Source organism: Metopolophium dirhodum, chromosome 1, assembly GCF_019925205.1.
Source record: "Metopolophium dirhodum isolate CAU chromosome 1, ASM1992520v1, whole genome shotgun sequence".
In the NCBI taxonomy this organism is placed as follows: Eukaryota; Metazoa; Arthropoda; class Insecta; order Hemiptera; family Aphididae; genus Metopolophium; species Metopolophium dirhodum.
This window is the reverse complement of record NC_083560.1, coordinates 44,592,147-44,614,839: the sequence shown is the minus strand read 5'-3', so window position 1 is coordinate 44,614,839 and position 22,693 is coordinate 44,592,147. Positions and strand designations below refer to the sequence as shown.

The following is a 22,693-nucleotide window of genomic DNA, read 5'->3' as shown; positions in this document are numbered from 1 at the left end:
ACCATTAACCGTCTCTATGTGTTGGATGGCTGACACAGTATTATCATGTGACTTCATTTGGTGTTGAAATGCTTAAATGAAAATTTACGTCTGTGGGTCACACCCTACTACAGCTGATTCAATCGACGACGGCATCAGCTAGCTGCACTATACGACCCAACTGTTGCAACCTACGGTTTTTTTCGTATTATTTTAACCTACCTACTTAGCTTAGGAATTTGCTATTTTCAAAAAACTCACCGGTGAGTACTAAATTATTATTTACAAGCAAATAGTGTTAAGTAGGTAGGTAGTGGAAAGCTACCATCATTTCCAATGAACTCAGATCAAAAATGTAGCAAAAATACAATAACAAGTTTAGAATTTGTGAAAAGCCATGATTTTCAGCGACTGGCATGTTTGATTATGATATAATATGATTATATTATATTTGTTTATTTCATTATACAGGCTGATTCATTTAGCGTAAAACACTTATTATCTCAAAAAGTATTAATGTTTTTAAAAATATTTTTTTACACAGTTTCAAGTTGTCAAAAAACATTTTTGTTAAAAATTCATATTTTTTAAGTTTTTACTTTTTTGAATGACAGAGTTTTAATTTCATTTTCCAAAGCAGAATATTTTTCTAAGTATTTTGATACATAAAAATTGAATTTAGGACGAGCAGTATAATGAGTGTTATATTTATTATTATATTATATTATGAGTTAAAAGCATTTAAAGTTTTGTTGGGCGGAGTAGAGTGGTATGGGGTTACCCCGCAAAATGTTTGTCCACTACTCCACTTGTCTAAAGTTTAAATACTTATAAAGTTATAACTCATAAACTACTCGTCCAAAATTCGATTTTTAAGTATCAAAATACTTAGAAAAATATTCTGTTTTGGAATTTAAAATTAAAACTCTATTCTGTCATCCAAAAAAAGTAATACAAATTAAAAATTATAAGGATAAAAAATATTTAAAAATATAAATTTTTAATAAAAACGTTGTCTTTTAACAATGAGAAACTATGTAAAAAAAATATTTTCAAAAACATTAATACTTTTTGAGATAATGATTGTTTTACGCTTTATGAATCACCCTGTATTATTGACTATACACCGTTCTAAAAGAAAACATTGATTTTTTCGAACTATTGGTGAACACATGGACTCAATTCATGAAACCTTTTTTACGAAACGATACTCATGTATAAGCTCCAGTTCTTATGATAGGGTTGGATATGTTATTGTGGGCGGGGGAGAAATGGAGGATACTCGCTCGGGACCTATCAACGTATAACAAAGAACAGATATACCGGTGTCGAGTGTATCACACATTTACTACACACAAATTTACACAAATCAACTAAAAACGATTGGTATCGAATGGTGATTTGAATTTAAAAAAAATTTAATCCACTCTTAAGATTTATTGAACTAGAATATTTTTTTATCTAACAACACAATTCGAATATCCACTAATTATTGTATTAATCAGGTACTAATATTATTATTTATAATGTTATTAGGTATTACTTATCTACCTACCTATTCATTTTAACGTATTAATGTATGCTTTACTGCATATTTATTTATGTCAATTATAGGGATGGTTGTAGGCGGTGTTGGACGTCAGTTGAGGCGTCGTGGAACAAACCATCGTTCAAGCAGAATAAGGTTGCCGTTATCCACTCATCTGTGGAGACAAGTGGCCAGAAGAATTTTGGAGAACGACTCGGATCGAGCCCATGATGATGAATTAGACGATCAGAGCCTCGAGTTGATGGTGGGCACAGCACCTTTCAGCCAGATTCGGGCCAATCCCATGGCATGGTCGTTGTTTATGAGGGGCTACGAGGTCGGGCGACATTTTACGCAGATGACTACAGATCACCTGCAGCAGAACCACGAACACGATCTGAGTGCAATTCAGTCTGCGGCTCCCTGGCGAAATCAGATGTCTGAAGAGTCTACGTCATCAGTGGTGAGGGATGTGGAGAGAGAAGTGGTAGTGCAGTTGGGGGAAGCTTCAGCCACACCAGCAGAGATGGTGGTGGTGGAAGAGTCAGTGGGGGAAATAGTGACTGGGTCTATAGACAATGCTCTGTCCCCATGGCAGGAGAATATTTTGGCACTGATGGAGGAGCCTCAGTCCATGTCGACGGAAGCGGAACAGGCCCATGTACCGTCAGAGGTCGAGGATTACCGTTTTCTCTTCAACGACGATGACCTTGAACTTTAGAATAGGGTTGCTCAAATGTTTCAAATGTTATGTGCCAAAAATGTCCTGATTTTTTTCCTGTGTGGCCATTAATTTATGAAAAATATTATATACCTATATAATTTTAATAAAAATTTATTTATTCGGATATTTTATAAAAACAACATTACTATATAATTTCAACATTTTCTTGACTGTCACGGATTTTCCATCCCTGCTCTAGAATTACAAACTGCAGCTATTGTACGGCGACAATAATAGCTTGGTAAATAACGTAACAATATTTACCCCGTTGACGATGAATAATATATATATTATATTATTACTTATTACTGTAGCCTACTTACAGCCTTAAACAAAACTCTAGAAATATAAACCCGTATGTACTTAAAATCCCTAAAATATGTTCTATAAATTTGCACTCACTTTTTTTTCAAATGTCCAATTAATAAATACTAATAAAATAAACAGTGTTTTAAATAAGAAAATACCTAATTTAAACAAATTTCATACTATTCCCAAATAAATAAAAAAACGTACTTATATTGTCATTAATTTGGAAATAGTCAGTTGCATTGATTGATTCATGAACTTAATTATTGATTTGTTAATTAATTCGTCATCTATTCTTCTTGGTACGAAGGTACGCTGTGTCCTACACGGGATTATGCATGTGTATTTAAAATTCAAATTATATAATAATAATTTCTCATTTTTACAAAAAAAAAAACGTTGTAAAAAGCTAATATTTAAAAAATAGCCCAAAAATAAAGAGATATGCCTAAAAAAAATCAATATAAATCTAAATACGTATGTCTTAAAAAGCATTGACATCTAAATAATATGTACGGAAATCTGCACCATGTAATTACAGATTCGCAGGATTTATCCGAATATTATTATGAAACATATTAATTGTAACTAGTCATCCTCTTTTAACAATTGCGCAAATCATTATTAATACGCAAATTAAAAAGGTGGGTAAGTGGATGTCACTCTGCTATACAGTAGGTTACAAGTGGGTCACTGTAATGGATGGTGTTACAATTGAATTCAATGATATACTATCATTGTATAAGAAAAACGATTCTGAGCGAAAACGGCCAGTCAGCCTATGATATTACCAAGTATATTTGATGATATTATTGTGAATAAAGTAATTTATATATAACCTATTTACGTGGAGCCTTGTTTTTAATTTTCAACCCTTAGCTATAAAAGTTGAACATTTTATACATTTTTACTACAAAATAATTATTAAATTATAAATTTGATAAATTTTGTCAAAATTTGAACTTTAAATGCATATAAAAAAAAATTGTGACTTTGTATTTTTAATATTTTTCAACTGCTATTAGAACGATACATCAGGAGCCTTATATTAAATTTTCGCGCTTTTTTACCAAACAGATAAAATTTTATTGATATTTAAAGAAAAAAAAACTAAAAAAAATGGAAACTGACAATGTCCGTAAACAGCTCAAAAAGAGTCGAATTATTTTCAAAATTTTATTGTATATTATAGAAAATGCTAGTACAAACATTCAGTGAAATTTTCAAGTATCTACAGTCATACGTTTTTTAATTACAACAAAATAAGAAAATCGTTACATGAGATATCGAGTGAATATCAAATGTTGTAAAAATATGAATTTCAAACGCTCATGAAAATTTAATTTGACTTTCTTGTGGACATTTTTTTCATCAAATCTTAGATTTAAAAAAAAAATTTTTATGAATTCTCAACTCAAAATAATATGCTAATTTTCGTGATTTTTCCGTATTTTGTCAAGATTTGTACTTTAAATGCTTATAAATAAAAACTGTGACTAAGGATTTTTAAATGTTTTCATCTGCCTTTGAAACAATAACCTAGGAGCCTTATATTAAATTTTCAAGCTTTTTTACTCAACAGATAAAATTTTTTTGATATTTATAGAAAAATAAAATAAAAAAAATGGAAACTGACAAAATCGGTTTTAAGTCCTGGACTATTTACGTTCATTCATAGTTTATTAATTAAGTAAATTAAATTTATTTGAATTACGGGATCGTGTAAGTAAACTTTCCTAAATGTTCAAGATACTAGATATCAACAATTTAAAAAAGGTTTATAAGTGGATGTCGCTCTGCTGTACAGTAGGTTACAAGTGGGTCACTGTAATGGATGGTGTTAAATTTGAATTCAATGATATAATATCATTGTATAAGAAAAACGATTCTGAGCGAAAACGGCCAGTCAGCCTATGATATTACCAAGTATATTTGATGATATTATTGTGAATAAAGTAATTTCTATATATAACCTATTTACGCGGAGTCTTGTTTTTAATTTTCAATCCTTAGCTATAAAAGTTAAACATTTTATACATTTTTAACCACAAAATAATAAATAAATTATAAATTTGATAAATGTTGTTAAAATTTGAACTTTAAATGCTTATAAAAAAAAATTTTGCCTATGTATTTTTAATATTTTTTAACTACTATTAGAATGATTTATATCAGGAGCCTTATATTAAATTTTCACGCTTTTTTACCCAGCAAATAAAATGTTATTGATATTTATAGAAAAAAAAACTAAAAAAATTGAAAACTGACAACGTCCGTAAACAGCTCAAAAAGAGTCAAAATATTTTCAAAATTTTATCGTGTATAGAAAATGCTAATATAAACATTCAGTGAAATTTTCAAGTATCTACTGTCATTCGTTTTTTAATTACAATTAAATAAGAAAATTGTTACATGAGAAATCAAGTGAATATCAAATGTTGTAAAAATATAAATTTCAGACGCTCATAAAAATTTAATTTAAGTTTCTTGTAGACATTTTTTTTTTGATAAAGGTAGACAAACTTATGAGTAATCTTATATTACATTTTCAAATCTTAGATTTAAAAAAAAAATTTTTTATGAATTCTCAACTCAAAATAGTTTGCTAATTTTCGTGATTTTTCTGTATTTTGTCAAAATTTGAACTTTAAATGCTTATAAATAAAAACTGTGACTAAGGATTTTTAATTTTTTTTAACTTCTATTAGAATGATATATCAGGAGCCTTCTATTAAATTTTCAAGCTTTTTTACTCAACAGATAAAATTTTATTGATATTTATAGAAAAAAAAACTAAAAATATTGAAAACTGACAATGTCCGTAAACAGCTCAAAAAGAGTTAAAATATTTTGTAAATTTGATGGTGTATAGAAAATGCTAATATAAACATTCAGTCGAAATTTCATGTACCTACGGTCATTTGTTTTAGAGTTGCACCAAAAACCAAAATTGATTTCTCGAAAACAGATTTTGCGTGAAAATTCCTGTTTTCCCTTAATTTTTCTTTTGTTTTTCACGTCGTGTTTCAAAACTACTGAGAAATTTTTACTTTTGACACAAATCCCCCCCCCCCCCCCCCCCCAAGTACCAACTAGATTCACTTTCCTATCAGGAAAGTTACTGTTGAAGAAAATCCAAGCACTTTTACTGTCCTAAAAGGTGTAACAACCCCCGAGGGAAAAGCCTTATACTCCCCGTCACACAGATGGTAATGAATGTCCTAAAAGGTGATGACAGACACAAAAAAAAATAAAAAACACATTATTGTAAAATCAATACATTCATCGCTTCGCTCAGTATCTAAAATCCTCTGCTCTACTTATATCAGGTACACACTACCTACCTACCAACAATGATTGTTTTTTAAAAAGAGTTGAAATCCGTGATGAGAAGATTTGTATTTTTTAATTTTTTATAGATATTTATTATTGGAGATTCGCGTTTGTCTTTTCCGTTATAATATTCGTCTTAAATTTTATTTTTTTTCATGAAGTTATATATATTATAATTATTAGTATGGAGACACCTATATTATACTTATACATACTGATACATATTATTATATACTTGACACGATTACATAATTATATAATATTATATTATTATTGATTTAATTAAAAAATATTTTTTGTCATAATATTTAAAAGTAATGATGCATAAATATATTTTATAATTTTACAACTGGTACCTAAAATTAAACAGCATATTTTTAAAATAAGAAGCTTTTTTTATTACAATAAATAATATACAACTTTCCTTTTAGACTGTGTTTGAATTTTAGATTCTGAGCGAAGCGATGAATGTATTGATTTTATAATGATGTGTGTTTTTTTTGTGTCTGTCAGCACATTTTAGGACAGTAAAAATGCTTGGATTTTCTTCAACAGTAGTTATATTTTATTGTTATTTTACTTTTTATTCGACTTTCAAAATAAACAAAAAAAATATTGTAAATTTAAAAGTATGTTTAAATGTTTTGGGACAATATTTAGACTGAACGATATGTCATTCCCTCAAAAATATTATTCTCTATCTTTTTTGTAATGGGTGAATTCTAAGGAGCATTGTATAGGCAATTTCTTATACATTAGGCAATCAGCCTTGTCTTTCTCGGAGTCGTAAACTCGTAAGCCATAAATTAAAGACATACATCAACAATATAATACACTTCCTTATGTTTTTTTTTAATTTCTATACTTCTATGCATAATATTCTTATGATGTTGAAAAAAATTAATTCATATTTTGGCACCTAACAATTTGTGTTATTTTTTGCACATAACCATTAAGAGGCTGGTTAGGCAAATTCAGTGATTCATCTAGGGCATATCAGAGGCTTTTATTGATATTTTAATTACAAGCATTTTAAAATAGTTAATTGTTTGTGAAATTGTTAAATGATCATCATTAGCTTCAAAATTAAAATATAAATGAACACCTCCAAGATTTCCTAGCTAAGGGTTGTCCATACTTTTGTAGTTGCGGACCAAATTACACATTTATATTATAAAATCTGGGGGACACAAAGAAGAAATGTATACGAATTGTTTAATTATTTATTATTATTAATCCACGATTTGACCAACTACTGCTGTCTACCACTGCCTTATTGTTATTTTTTCTATTTTTACTAAATATGTCTTCTGAGAGATGACTGAAGACAGGGGGGGGGGGGGTTAACCTTGAGTTTAAATAAATTTTATAATAGGCCAATTCACTATAAATGTAAAATAACAGAGTAAAATGGATTATTCCATATGCAAAATGTGCATGGTTGAATGTTTGTGAAACAACACATGCAGGTGTGGCGTCCTAATAATGAATATTATACATATACAGTTAAAATCAACAATTATAATGACAAATAATTTTATTTTTAACCATTAAGATTAGCTTAAACTTTTTAGTATAAATATTATAACACTTATTTGATACTCAACATTTCTAATTAAATAATACAAAATTAAACATATTAAATATATTATATGGATCTAGTCGTCTAGAGCTAATCAGTTTATGTTGTTCTTTTAAGAGTTTGAATGGGACAAATACATTATAATGTACAATCTTTTATACCATTAAAATGTGTTTCAGCATATTATGAACTAATTTTTTTTTTTGTAAAACCTTCAAAACCAAAAAAAAGTCTAATATACTCAATGTATTATAATATTATATAACATTTAGATACCTAAGATTACAGCACTGACATTGTTGAAAATGTTTGTTTTTTCTTATCCCTTGGTACAAAAGATGGCAAAATAGGTCATCATGAAATGGTTTTTAAACAATTATTTCCACAAATTTGTCATAATTGTCTTACCAGATCCTTTCTCAGTTTTATTGGACAGTCTATACCTACATTAAATAATATAACAATCATTAAACACAATTAAACACAATTAAATGTCCAGAATGAAATATGAATAATAATAATGATAATAATTTTTAATAACAATTTATTATAATAATCAGAAAATGAAAGGATAACAATTCTATTAGTGTATATTTTTTAATAAGTTTTAAGGTTTTTTGATATGCAATTAATGTTTACACTAGAGAGAAACATACATTAAAAATGGCCCTTATTCGTGCACAGTAAAACCAGGTTGAAAATTTTCAAAATTTTCATTTATTTTTTTTTTAAAACGGTTAAATTAGCTGTTAACAGGTACCTATATAATAATATAATATTTTAACACTTACACTTACACTTTATAGAACAAATCTTTGATAGAGTTGATGGTTTTTCGATACAATCATTATAAGTTAATGAAAATAATTGAATCCAATCACCAATATGGTTCTTGTCTCACTAAAGTTCCTAACATAAACATTTTTTATTAGCCTTTAGAACTGTAACACCATGTTCTGTAATTTGTTTACTACCTATGTTTTAAATAGTGTATTTAAAGCACATTAGCAGTGTACCATTGTGGATGAATGTAATTTGTCACCGAAAAATCATACGGCATGTTGCCTATTATATAATCAATGGTTTAAATTTAGAATTGTTTCCCTTAGAGTTTTCCTAATGTTATTGTGAACCTGATAAATTATTGAAAAAAATTATATTTTACTTCATATATTATAATATAATATTTACAAATCTAAAATAATTGTTATGGTCAATATAAACACTTATATTTGTTTATTTTTGCACTGTGGAGTACAGCAATACATTTTACAATTGTTTATCAAAAAATAATTGCGATCAGCAATTCTGGCCAATGGTGGCTATGAAGTATGACCTTTATGTCTAAATAACTATTGTATGAAGTATGTATGAGTATTGAATGCCATGAACTGTACAATTATATTTAGATTTTTGTCCTAGCCATCAGAGACCAGCTACTTCAATTGAAATTGCCAATATTGTCATTGATTTAAACATTTGAGTTGTTTGCCTGGCTGTTAATACTTAACTGTCTTAACTGATACGTAAAACAAAAATATATTCTTTAAAACGGATTAATGTATGGATCTATTGACTTATATTGTATTTATTATGATATTAAAATATCAATTTTTGTTTGTTAAAAATATGCAATAATCAACAAAAGAAATATGATATTATATACAGTGACTAATTAAGTTACTTATACATACAAATTTTAAATCAACAACTAAGAGATCAATGTCATATTATTTTCTAACAAGAGCAAAAATTTACAAACTATAGATTTTGTCTTACTTAATGTTTGTTACCAGCAACCATAAGGCAAGGTAGATAGAACACGTAGCAGCAGTCCATGTCTTTATATGTCAATGTTTGAAGTAAAACTTTCATTTGTATTTAATGTCTACCATTTATAACAGTTGTAAAATTGATTCAAAGCATGCATTTCAAATGCTTTTATCTCAAACTGTATTCCAATTTTCAATGCACTATTGTGATAATTTTGAAAGCCATTTCAACCTATAAAGTTTAAAATAAGTAATAAAGTTTTTTTTTTTATCACAAAAGTTTTAATCGGAAAATCTAAAAAAATTGCATTTTAAATCAAAATTATTCCATTAAGTAATGCAATTTTGAGTATTAAATATTCATATAATTTTAAATGTTTGAAAAATTAAGCATTGTATGTTGGACAATAATTAAAATTTTAATTGATATTTAATATACCTAACCTACAACTTGTTAGCATAGGTAAACATAAAATGTTTGTAAGGTGATAGTACTGTTTGTATGTGGGTTTTTTACGATAGTTTAGTTTTTAAGTGCCTTATAAGCATTTTTAATTTACACTATATTATATTATACGCATTACTTGCAAAAAAATTATTGAACAATCGTAAAAAAACCACATACACACACAGATAATATTCTTACCATCAAGTTTCATAATGGTTCAATTCATTTTAATTTTTAAGCTAACGGAATTAAACATGATCTGCTGAGCGTAAATTTGCTGTGTTAGGTACTTGTCAGACAGAGACAGCAAATAGCTATGAAAGGTCCTCTTAAGTTTAAATTTGTATATATTATAAGTCATATCTTTAAACAAAAATTTATCATAACTGTAATAATAATAGAAATATGTTAAGGTATACTTTTAAAATAAATATTTTTTTAAGTCTTATGTGTTAAAGACCTAAGTATGATTGAGAGCAAAGTTTTAAAAATATAAAATGCATTTTTATGGTTAATATTATAAGCCAGTTCTTACTGTAAAAACATCATTAAGAGTCAGTCTCCTTCCTAGCTTTTCTGACCCACAGTTCTTGAAAAATGTTGTCTTTTTGATTGCATGTTTTGTAAAACATTTTTACAAGAAAAATACTTGCTAACAATATTTAAACAATAATTTAAATCATCTAAAACATGAGAAAATATAGATTGTATATAAAGACCTGAAAAAATCTTGATTATTATTAATTGTATAAAGAAAAATGTATGAGAAATTAAGTACTTTAAAAAATATACAATAGCATCAAATCTAATAGTCTCTTTGATGCCCACATCTATAACTGTAATAAGTTACATACATTTATATTATATAAATACATTCAGTAAATAACATTTACAATTATATAAAATAAAAAATACCTACCTCAGGATATTCATTTTTTATTGGTATTGAGCGAATCTTTAATAAATATTCAACATAATATATATTTGCAATCAACATCATAAACCATCTAATTCAATACAATAATATCGCATTTTCAACCAATAAGTGAAGAGAGATTATGATTTATAATTGTATATGTTCGCCTATACTTGTTGCTGTAAAATAATTCACTATTAATAATTAACAAATAATAATTAATTGTTAGGTAACCTTTACCCTGATTTTTTCGCCAAATATTTTTCCTACATTTATACTATCACATAAGTATTCATCAGTAAATCAAACTCATTTAACGTACAGTTTGATCTAAAAAAAAAAATTACCACACATGATAATGTCATAATAATATATGATAATAGATTTAGGTAAATAAAATATAATCAGGACAAAACTACCAAACGGAGTAACTCTTTAAAAAAAATTGTTTTTCTACCAACATTTATTTTTGATTGCTGAAAATGATGGTGTTATCAGTTTTGTGAAAACTTTATGATTTAATGTTGTTACCCCTTAAAGTTTGTTGTTTTTACCTAACTCAGTGACGTCACAAACATTGTATTGAAATATTGAAGCTACCATCCCTTCTATACATAAAATTAAATCCTGTATAATATGTATAATTTTTTTCTTACCACAAAATTAATGTTGATAAAATTTTACAATATCAATCAACATTAATTGAGGTAGATTTGTTTTATTACAAATAACTTCTAATAATAAATACCTTACACATACAATAAAATATTGTATTCCCAGTTCCCTTATTAGATATAACAATATGCAACATATATTTTATTACTTATGTGCTAATTCCTTGAGTAAATCAGTAAAATATACCTAATGACTATTGTGTAATGCTTATTTGTTACACTTTAATTAAAATACAAAAATATGTTTAAAACCTGAGTAAATTACTCAAAACACCTAACATTGTTTAGAGCAAAAAAAAAATTTTTCGACACCACTGACTTAATTTAATTAACTAGTGTATAGACTCGGTTTATTGAAAAAAAAGTTGCCCGCTAAACTAGTAGTTTTAAAGGTACCATATAAAAAAATATTCACTTGTTAATGTATAAATGCATTTAAAGCTGGATTAGTGATAAGTGCATACTGCAGAAGTTGTTTTTGGGCATATTCTGGAACCATATGCAATGTATTCTCCAAACAAGTCTTGTGTATTTATGTTATTGGGTTGCATTCAATCACAGACAGGTAAACATAATAATATGATATCAGTATTCAGTACATCAATCCAATTTACAACGTGAAATACGCACCTACGCTAGGATAAAAAATGTACATTAAAATCGACTCTGTATCGTAGATCAGACGACAATATTATTATAATTATTATAATATTTTTCTTTTACTTACAATTGCTGGGAGCCCATAGAAGACTTTCAAAACTACAAAATAATAATTTTATGGCTGTGATTTTAATTTCATGTATTACAATACATCCAATCATATCCACAAATTATGTTTAACCGCAATCCTTTCAGCAGCCCGAGTTATGCAAATAACGATGAATATTTTTTCTTTATAGTCTTCATAAATATTATTTACTATAGTACTATACCTACTTCTAAATAATTAATTTCGATATTAATATTAGGAATTAAGAATTTTATATTATTAGTTGTTATCAACACCTGCCTGATAGTCGAGCGTGCGCCATTGTGTGTTATAATTTTTTATCAATTAGACGACCATTGCTGTAGCAGAACGTTCGCCTGTGCTGCACCTGCATAATATTGTTTGGACTCGTGGACCGTTGCAGTGCGTGTTCTAGCCGCTTAGTCACAGTTGGGTGACCGCAGGCCTGCCAGCCGTATTGAAGTTTAATATAACTTATAAGTAGATAAAATGGACCTGAATAAATATTTTCCATTGAATAATAAATTATTGATACTCTCAATTTTTTACAATTGCACCTATTTTACAAAAAGTGCCTAGGTATGCCTCGTCAAAATTATAAAATTTGATATTCAATGTAGTACCTACCTATATACAAAGTACAAACAAAAATTGTACAATACTAGTTACTCGCCTACTACCCACAACCAGTGTCGAATTAAAAACTAAATACGATCTAATAATTATTTGTACACAGTTGGTATAGAAATTCTCATGGCCCGGATCAGTCCAGCGAGCTCGGACTAACTTTTGGGGAATATATTAATACAACATATTATGTTGGTAACCCATGACCTGTTGCGTCAGCCAAGTGCCAAGATGATGAACTGGACCGTCCAGTTTTATAGGTTATATTAATTATTCTAAATTTCTGTTCATCATTTCTGTTCATATAAAAACTCTTTAGAACGTGTTATATTTTAATAATTTAAATTCTCTCATTTAATCATTTTGAGTATATGAATACTGCTTTTTTCCATACTTTGATCTTTCTGTTTCGCGTATAAAAACAAGACAAGTAAGTACACGTATATTATATTGTTTAAACGTGCCGGGGTCCAAAAAATTAAGAAGAAACTGGTTTTAAGCGGCGATACGTGGGAAAAAATATATTTCTGATAAATCATTTTGATGTTAGTGAGATAAAGTACTTCTAAGTTAATGTTTCTATAAAGATTAAAAGATTGTGTTTAGTAAATTTTTATTATCTCCTATCTAGGTTATATTTATTTTGTAATATTAATTTTAGTCTTGGCCCTAATAGGTAGGTTCTAAAATTCCATTATATTTTATTTTAATATTTCATAGAACTTATACAATATTAGATTTTTATCAAATAGTGTCAAACTAAATCAGTGATATATGCTAGTCTATTAACTTCAGTTAAATATATTTTATGTTCTTGAAATTTTTCATTAAAAATAAATATAAAATGTACCTATTACTTATATTAAATATCATTTTTAATGTACCTATTATTTATAACTACTATTAGTGTATAAATTATTTATAACTACTATTAGTGTATAAATTATTTATAACTACTATTACTGTATTAACTTATGACCTGCATACTATCTACGTTATTTTTAAATTTTGTAATAATTTCATTGAAAATTAAGGTAATTATTTTTTCTGATTGAAAATGGTTTTTGAAATTATCTTTAGTTAAATTTAATGGGACTAAAAATACTTATTCTGAGAAAATGTATCATTCGACATAAATTTAATTGTCAGTCAGACCAAAAAAGGTCTTCTACTATCCTGAATCGTCTATTATTTTTAAAAAATAAAATAAAATTAGAAGTGGAAAATTCAGATATACAATATAATTTAAATAAAAATAAAGTTTTATACTTAATTTTCAATTTATTATTTTATACATTTTAGATAAAAATAAAAACTTTTACAATAATGTATTGTTAAATATAGGAGGTTAATATGTCTTATCAGCTGAATACTGATGGTCAAGAAAATGCAGTTAGTTCACAGCAAATTCAAAACAATCCAATATCTCGTAATGTTGGTCTACAGATCAAAAAAAGAAAACAGGTATGTGGTTGTCGCTCTACTGTACAGTAGGTTGCAAGTCTATGACTGTAATGGATGGTGGTAAATTTGAATTCAATGATATTATATCAATGTATACGAAAAATAAGTCTGAGCGGAGACGGTTTGTCAGCCTATAATATTTTCTATTATATTAATATTGGTATTATGAATACAGTAGTCGGTTAAGTTGAATTTATTATTTGTTTATTATTATGTTTGTTTATAATAATATACCTACTTTAGAAGTTTCAAGTAACCACAAATAATATTTTTAAAATATAACACAAAACTAAAATCTTTCTTTTTCGCTTAAATATCTAATGTTGTTGAAATTTGAACATAAAATAACGTTAAAAAAAACTGTTTTTATATTTTTTGTTTACAGAATAACCTACTTACGTGAAACCTTGTTTTAAACATTTAATCCTTAACTATACAAATTGAAAATTTTATAAAGTTTTGTTACAAAATCAATTTTGAATTTAAAATTTTATAGATTTTGAAAAAATTTGAAAATTTTTTATGAATTTCTAATTCAAAATAATGTGCACATTTTTGTGATTTTTCGTTAAAATTCAAACTTGAAATGCTTGTATGAATCTTGTATAAAAATCTCAAATCTTAGGTAAATAAAGAAAACATTTTATGAATTTCTATCTCAAAATAATTTGCCAATTTTCATATTTTTGATGAATTTTGTCAACATTTGGACTTCTGACGCTCATAAAAGATATTGTGGATTTACGTTCAACTCTTTTTTTGTTTCCACTAACAACAACTTATGAGGAATGGTGTAGTACATTTTTAACATCAACAGCCATAGTTCATCCTCTTGACTAAAGTGATAACAATTCAAAAACATCAGATACTTAATTCTTTCTAGTTTTATCAAAAATTAAAATTCATTTAACTTAGAATTTGAATATTCTATTGAACGATTTAAAAAAATGGCTTATGAAGTAACTTTACTTAATAGTAGTAGTAATCAAAACGCATATTATAATAAAGCTCTTAATGAAGAATGGTATAAGGGTAATTAAATTAAATTAATAAGTTCTCATAATATAGATGATCTTGATGAGAGAAATATATTCATATCTTTAATGAAAATAAAATTGAATAGGATTCATTTAGAATAATAGTCCTCACTAAGATTTTGGAAAGGGCCAAATCATATTTTTGAAAATTACTTGCATGCAGTAAATTTTAAATTTGTGCATTATATTAACCGAAGGCATATTTTTTTACTCTGGGACCCGGGTGTAGAGATTCCTAGTTTCTAGATACATTTTTAATTATAATAATTGTAAGTTATAAAAGTTAAAAACATATTATTTTAATAGGTATGAGTATTTTGTTTTATTTAATCGAGTGTAGAATGTTGGATGTTAGTAGGCACTTATGTAAAATTAAGTTTTGTGCTGGCCGAACAAAATTTGTTAAAGGGCCTCATGTGGCCCGCTGATTTAGAATGTTAGGAGATATGTTTGGGATATCTGAAAGTTAAGTCTATTGATTATTTTATAACACTTTACCTAAACTTTCTGATTTTTTTAAGTAATTTATATATAACATATACTGGCCCAAAAAAAAATTAATAAAACTACTTTTAAGTATTCCTTTTTGTTATCGTTATTCATCTGTCCAATCTATTATAGACTGTTTGGAAACAGAAATACCAAAACTATGATCCTATTAAACAAGCACTAACATGGTCAGATTATAAAAAATGTAACACATTAATATCTCTTATATCTTAAACCCCAGATGGATTTATTAATTTTATAACAATGGGCTTTAATGGTAAATGTACTGATGTATTGTTAGTAGAAAAAATTATATTTTTAAATCTTGTTCATAAAAATTCATCTGTAATGGCCGACCGTGGGTTTAAATGTATTGATGTGTTGTACATAAAACTATTTACTTGGTTATACTCATAACTTCTTCTGTAATTACAGGGTATTGATGATTTAGTAGAACATGAACTAATCAATACGTCTCAGGATAAATCTACAATGTTGAAGAGTCAAACGTCTGCTGCTTTTCACCAACAACTATTACCAATCACCCACGCATCAACTTCTGCTTACAATTATTTGCCTGATACCAACACAGTAGACATGCAGTCAACAGCTTCAGCTATTCCAAAAAAACCAAAAGCTGTGACAAAAAAGAATGAAGATAAAAAAGGTAGGACGTGCATAAGTCCGATCCAGATGACATCGGCTTCAAAGACGACACAAAAACCCAGAAGAGGATCAATTGATGAAATTAATATGGAAATAATAGAGGAAAAATTGAAGCAGGAAATGATAATGACCACACCATCGACACTTCGGTTACATCGAGTGACTAGACTTGATGGGAATTTTCTAAGTTAATTTGATGGTAGATAATAATACTATAAATATTGTTTTTTATAATATTCATATTAATATATAAATGTAATAATATTATACATTTTTTTCTCCAAAAAAAATAAAAGACAATACTGGGCCTCACTAAGTATTCTTGTGTGGAGGCCCAGGGATTATTATATAAACATGAATATGATTATTAATGAAATATATTATGTATAGTGGTTAAAAATGATTAACTGTATAATATCCAGTGTTAGTCGTGGCACAAGCTAAGTAAAAAAAAAAAATAACTGCATGACGGTGTGTGTATAGTATATCGAAGCAGGAGTTGCCTATTTAAACTGTGTAAAATACGGGTCAATTTGTTATACAACCTAACTAATTTTCTAATGCATCAGTTAGCCCCTAGTAAACTCCAAAACATCAGAAATATTGTGTAGAACGTGCTTTTGTAAAAATCAACAAAACCATACATTTAAAAATTAAGTTATAAATGAAAAAGTGTGAACTTTTTAATGGAAATTTATAGAATTTATCAGAATCACGGTAGCCGTCAAAGTCGTCGTAGTTGTTGTTGCATCAGCGTTGCCAATGTTACCAACAATATTACAGTTCTTATAGATTATTGTGTAAATACTCAGTATTTAATAACGATAAAAATAAGTGATAATAGGAGTTATTTAGAATACTGAATAGTATATAAATAGTATTATTAATAAGTTATATTTTAATAGTCCTTCGCCATTTAATTATTTTGTTCATCACAATTTGTTTCTTTTAAAAAATAATTCCTTGCCAAGTAAATAAATTATTGAAACAAAATAAGTTTACTTAAATTCAATATACTTAGCATTTATCACATCTTTATAGTGCTTAAAGATCTTATATTTTTTTTTACTTAACCATTTTTACACGTAGTTTACGAATGGTTTTTGTTATGATAAATGTATATCTAGTGAGTAATAAAACTATATGTCAATCATTATTATAATTTATAAATTAGAAACATCAAAATTAAATATAAATCATTAGTAGAAATAAAAAATGGTCATAACACATAGGTATGTTATAATAATAAATCAGTGTTAGGCTCAGAAAGAAGCCATTTCGTAAAGTTTCTATGTGTATAGGTGTTTTGGTATTAAATTTAGAATCTTTGTACCAAAACTTCACATTTTTTTCGTGAGCCTGGGGCTGTCTCATGAGGCCAGTGTATTGCATAATTATTTTTAGCAAACCTGTTACCAATAATATGACATAGAGGTAATGGGACATTATGATTTTTTTTAAAAAGGACTGCTGATTTCAAGTATGTCACAAATAAACACATTGTACACATTAATAAACATGTAATAAATGTTATAGAATATAGATGTTAAATAAAGCTCTATATTAATACGTTATTTATTTATTTATTTGTTAATCATTGCTGATGTGTGACTAATCTGGAACAAAAAAAGAAAATGGTTAGACAATGTGTTAGTAAATATTTTTTTGTATAAAATAAACGTCTATTAATGTTCTAATCAAAATAATTTTAAATTAACTTCAATATGTTCAACAAATAAAGTATACAAAAATGAACACTGAATATACATTTTACATATAGTTAAATATGTAAATTGTTGTTAATTTAAAATTCAAAAGTAACAAGATGAAATGTATAAATATCTATCAAGTTGTATTGAAATGAAAAAACTGAATTTTTAATTATTACATTTTTATTAGTGTACATTATGTAGGAATAAAGACATGTTCATTTAACATAAAAGAAAATTAGGAAATGTGTATATACATTTTTAATTAATGGAAATTAACCAATAAATGCTAAAAAATTATTAAAATATCAAAAATTAAACATTGAATATTTAAACTATTCTAAGGGAGAAAGCTATGATTTACTTTATGCTAAAAAAACCTTTCCCTATGAATTTACAGCACTTTATTAAGTATTTTTATTTTACATCAATATTATTTTAATGGTTCAATCAATTTATCATCATATTAGATAATCATAATTTACCTCTCAAAATGACCATCTATCAAACTCTGTCTTCCACTCTTTTGCTGCTGCACTACCCTTCAGTTTGTATGATTTGGTATGAAATTCATTGGGATATCGTCCTGAGCTACTAATCCTTCCCATGGAGCAGGTGGTGTCATTTCAAATTCACTGGGGACTTCTTCTTCAGATCTTCTTGCTCCTCGAGCAATGTTATGTAAAACTAATCTTGCAGTAATTAGATGGAAAACTCGCATTAGTTTCACTCGCAAACCACACAACCATCACAGGAAGACGTCGTTTCCAAACGATGAATTAACTGAAACCACATAGATCTCCACAGGTGTTTGGAAGCATCTGGTAGCGTTAAATTGAAGAGCGCAGAGTAGCTGATTGATCAGGGATATACAGTGATTCCTGTTTAAAAGAAACAAATTGTCCTACTTTGAAGGCATCTTACAAGTTACAATTAAACACTTCAATAATATATTGCCTTGTACTAGTGTTGAAATCTCATTATAGCTAATCCTCTTGTGATTCATAAAATATTAAATCCTTATAATAACATGTACCTACATATTTTTTGTGTGTAGGTACATGCTGACAAGAATTTTACTGACCTGTCTGTTTCATACATAAGTCTTTCGTCTATTTTATCCAGAATCCACAACACTGTTGATTTTGTGAGTCTGTACGTCGTAATAAAATCGCGGTCGTCCAGATTGTCCTTCCCCGTATCCATCTAGGGCGACTGACAGCGTAAATGAGGCTATCGTTTTCGTCATTGTTGTCTTCATAATATGGTTGAAGAACACAGTCACGAACTCTGCATTTTGTGTGGTTAATAGTTTATTCAAATTGTATTCCAATGAAACTGACAAAACAGTAAAAAAAAAACAGATGTAAATACGCTTGTTGATAATAATATAATATTATCAATACTCCTGACACTAACCGCGATTAACAACGTTTAACTTGGTTAGGACCTCACCTGCCGAAGTCCCAAATCTCTGGTTATCAATGTGTTTATCAATCGTGATTCGTAAATAGTGATTAAGGTAAGTTATCCGCGATTAGCAGTGTTCGTGAAATTTACATTCGCTTGTTTTATATAATTATAATATTATAGTCACAACCAAAACATGGATTTATTTAAAGAAATTCAAGAAAGAATCGCTGAAATTCAAACGCTGTATCCCGATCACATGAACTGCGGCTTATCGTCGAAATTCACTACGTGTCAACCGTTGGAATTTTCTGCACGATTAGAGAAATTGAAAGAATTGGCTAACCGATGTGGATCTGAAAAAAAAAACAATCATTACACTTTGTGTCCGTGGTCGAATAGTAATTGCGTTTGCGGGCCAGATACATGCCAATGTGCGATGGCAGGTTTTTATCATTATCAATTGAAATTAATGATTGATGCGGTCGTCAAACAACATGGTCCGGACTACGATGGTGGAGAAAAAAATGCCGGAGGGAAACAACAATAGTCTTGCATCTCACCGTCCGATCAGTGTGAACACGAACAAAAAAATATACATCGGGAAATATAATAATAATAATAATAATATAAAACTCATCATGCCATTATTATAAAAATAAGTAATAAGACCTTATCATCATTATTGTAATTTTTTTTTTACTTTTATTATAAGCGTATTATGTGCATTGTATTTTATAATATCATATAATCTGCATTTAACTAACACAAAATATTATGATCATAATTAATACAACGATAATACAAATTATATATTATATAACATCAAAATGGATTAACTGATCTTAGTTGACCAGCTTATGGATAAATAAATAACACATGAGTATACAACACAGATCCTTCAATACATCAAAATTTGATTAGGTCTTACCGTCTTGAAGACGTGTCCAGAGCTTTTACAATACCCATTGCTGTTTTTGGTTTTCTTTTTGTTACTATCGTAATGTCGTACTCCGTTGTACAGTTGTACGGCGAATCGTCGACAAGTACGGCTGATACGATTTTGGCTTTCAGTGGTAATCGATTATATAAATATGGTAAATTTTTACAATCGATCTGATCGTGTGGGTGTAACGAAATCGAATTTAAATCGTATTTTAGCGGTCAATTGATCGACGTGAAGGACCCACCGTGCGTCCGTAACACTACGTAGTTGTAATTTTTCGAGCGTATTCCAATAATAATATTTTGTTATCTCAGCGAGATGAATTATTGTCGTCGCGACTACCACTCGACCCATAGACGGTCGTTGTCAAAATGTCTCGTCTAAATCGAAAACGATCACCTACAAGTTATACACCGCGCACGGCGGAATAGGTTTCCCAGACAATCAATTTATCTCTTTTCTATGCAGACAATAGCCACGTCCGCAGACAAAGGCCATTAGTCAATCGCAGAACAGATGTATACTGCCGCCGTGCAGACGTTTAAGTCATTTTAAGTATTTTAGTTTTAGTTTTTTAAGCCTTTCGCGACAGGCCAGATCGTAAACCGTGGTGATCGATCGAACAAGTGGTTGTACATGCTCATCCCCGCCGATGTATGTATTTAGTATTTACAATTCACTACCGAGGCGTTGGTTTGTAAGTCCGATCATTTGTTTGATAATAAACAAATCTATAGAATTTGTAATACGTTAATAACGATCCAAAATCCAGATGTAGCGAACGAACGACTATTTCGTCGTCGTCGTCGTTGTGTTCTATAGCAACGTCGGCGAATATATTCGTATTAAGTTTTGCGGGGTACAGAGTAAAATCTTAAAAGAAACATAAAATATGTTAAAATTTAAAAGACGATTTTCTAGAAACAAAACGTAATATTGCTGGCCTTCTTATTCATTAAGAACGTGGAATAGCACGACTGTGATGCTAACCAATACCTACCCATGCATTTGTTGTCTCCGACTTACACACGTAGGTACGACATAAGCACATAGGTATCAAATGTTCGATCACTTTTTTCAATAGTGTACTGTTAGTTTTGATATAAGTCATAACTCACAAGAGTGAATTGACCAACTATCAGACTTTATTATGTAAGAACATTACCTATATGTGCCTAAGCGTCGGCGATTTTTTGATAATTACTATAAAGTAGTCGCCCTGATGACAAATTATAAATATAATAAAATAATAAATATATTGATTGTCGTATGCGTGTAAGACGGAGACAACAATTACATGGGTACCAACCAAGGTTTATAGATAATAATCTATAAACTATTATCTATTAACTATTGTCTATTATCTATAAACCATGGGTAGCACACTAGCATACTAGCATCTAGAATTTGAAACGTTGAAACCCGTTGCGCTTATTAACTGTCAATTATTATAATATACCTACTACTGACGAAATTGTAACAATTTCATGTGGCTTAATAAATCCAATTATAAAATGATAGCATTTAATAAGTAGTTTTTTTTTTATAAATCATTTTTAATTTAGGTAGTAGCATTGATTATACATAGAATAATATTCACAGACTGAGATATACCTTAATATATTTTTTATTTTATAGATTTCTATGTGTTCATGATTTTCATATTTTATTTTGTGTTTAATTATTCGTTTTAGAAGTTACTTGACAATGGAAAAAATCTGAAACTATAGAAGTTAATATTTTCATTATTATACTATAATTTATAATACTCAAGGATGAACCCTTTACTTTTTTTAGTTTTACTATTTAAAAATAAATTATATAAGTATTAACCTTTATCTTACTTTTTGATTTCAATTATAACATAATATGAACTTGTTATAGTAAATCTATTTGTATGATTAAACATTATTAATATAATAAACGCAAAAAAATTAATTCAACCTAATGTACGACTAAAAGCATTGATCATAGAATAGAAAATTAAAATATTATGTGGTGTTATATTTTCATATAACAACAAATTTTGATTAAATGATTATATTTTATACACACAATGGCATTTTCAAATGTATTTTTTTTCGGCACACACTTGTACAAGCCAATGCTAATAGTAAAATAAACTACTTTAATAGCAATAGGTACAATAATATCATAAAACATACTAGGTAATATAGGCTGACCTTCAGAATAGTTTTTATTTTTTTATATGCATGTAATGATTTATCACAAATATGATTATTTAGTAACTCAAACTTTGCACCCAATATGGACTTTTTTATAATATATAATTATTTTAGATTCAATTCAATTTCAAATTAAATAACAAATAAAAAAGAATGCATTCATT

The 22,693-nt window shown here is 28.0% G+C and overlaps 1 protein-coding gene and 1 long non-coding RNA gene across 2 annotated transcripts; one reads left to right on the top strand and one right to left on the bottom strand.

The window, feature by feature from the left end:
- Positions 1-10,693: 10,693 nt before the first annotated feature.
- On the bottom strand, positions 10,694-11,889 carry LOC132934199 (uncharacterized). Its single transcript, XR_009662996.1, has 3 exons — positions 11,681-11,889; positions 10,832-10,921; positions 10,694-10,770 (listed from the first exon to the last, which is right to left on the bottom strand). It is a non-coding gene; the product is annotated as an uncharacterized LOC132934199 (long non-coding RNA).
- Positions 11,890-12,915: 1,026 nt separating this feature from the next.
- LOC132933355 (uncharacterized) lies at positions 12,916-16,578 on the top strand. The gene is made up of 3 exons (XM_060999674.1): positions 12,916-13,052; positions 13,967-14,086; positions 16,048-16,578. The coding sequence occupies exons 2-3, from the start codon at positions 13,976-13,978 to the stop codon at positions 16,468-16,470; spliced, it is 534 nt and encodes a 177-aa protein (XP_060855657.1). The 5' UTR covers positions 12,916-13,052; positions 13,967-13,975; the 3' UTR covers positions 16,471-16,578.
- The last annotated feature ends 6,115 nt before the right edge of the window (positions 16,579-22,693 follow it).

Coding starts and splice junctions, on each gene's coding strand:
- LOC132933355 (XM_060999674.1), top strand. CDS start 13,976: ATGTCTTATCAGCTGAATACTGATGGTCAAGAAAATGCAGTTAGTTCA. Junction 14,087..16,047: donor AGATCAAAAAAAGAAAACAG/GTATGTGGTTGT, acceptor CTGTAATTACAG/GGTATTGATGATTTAGTAGA.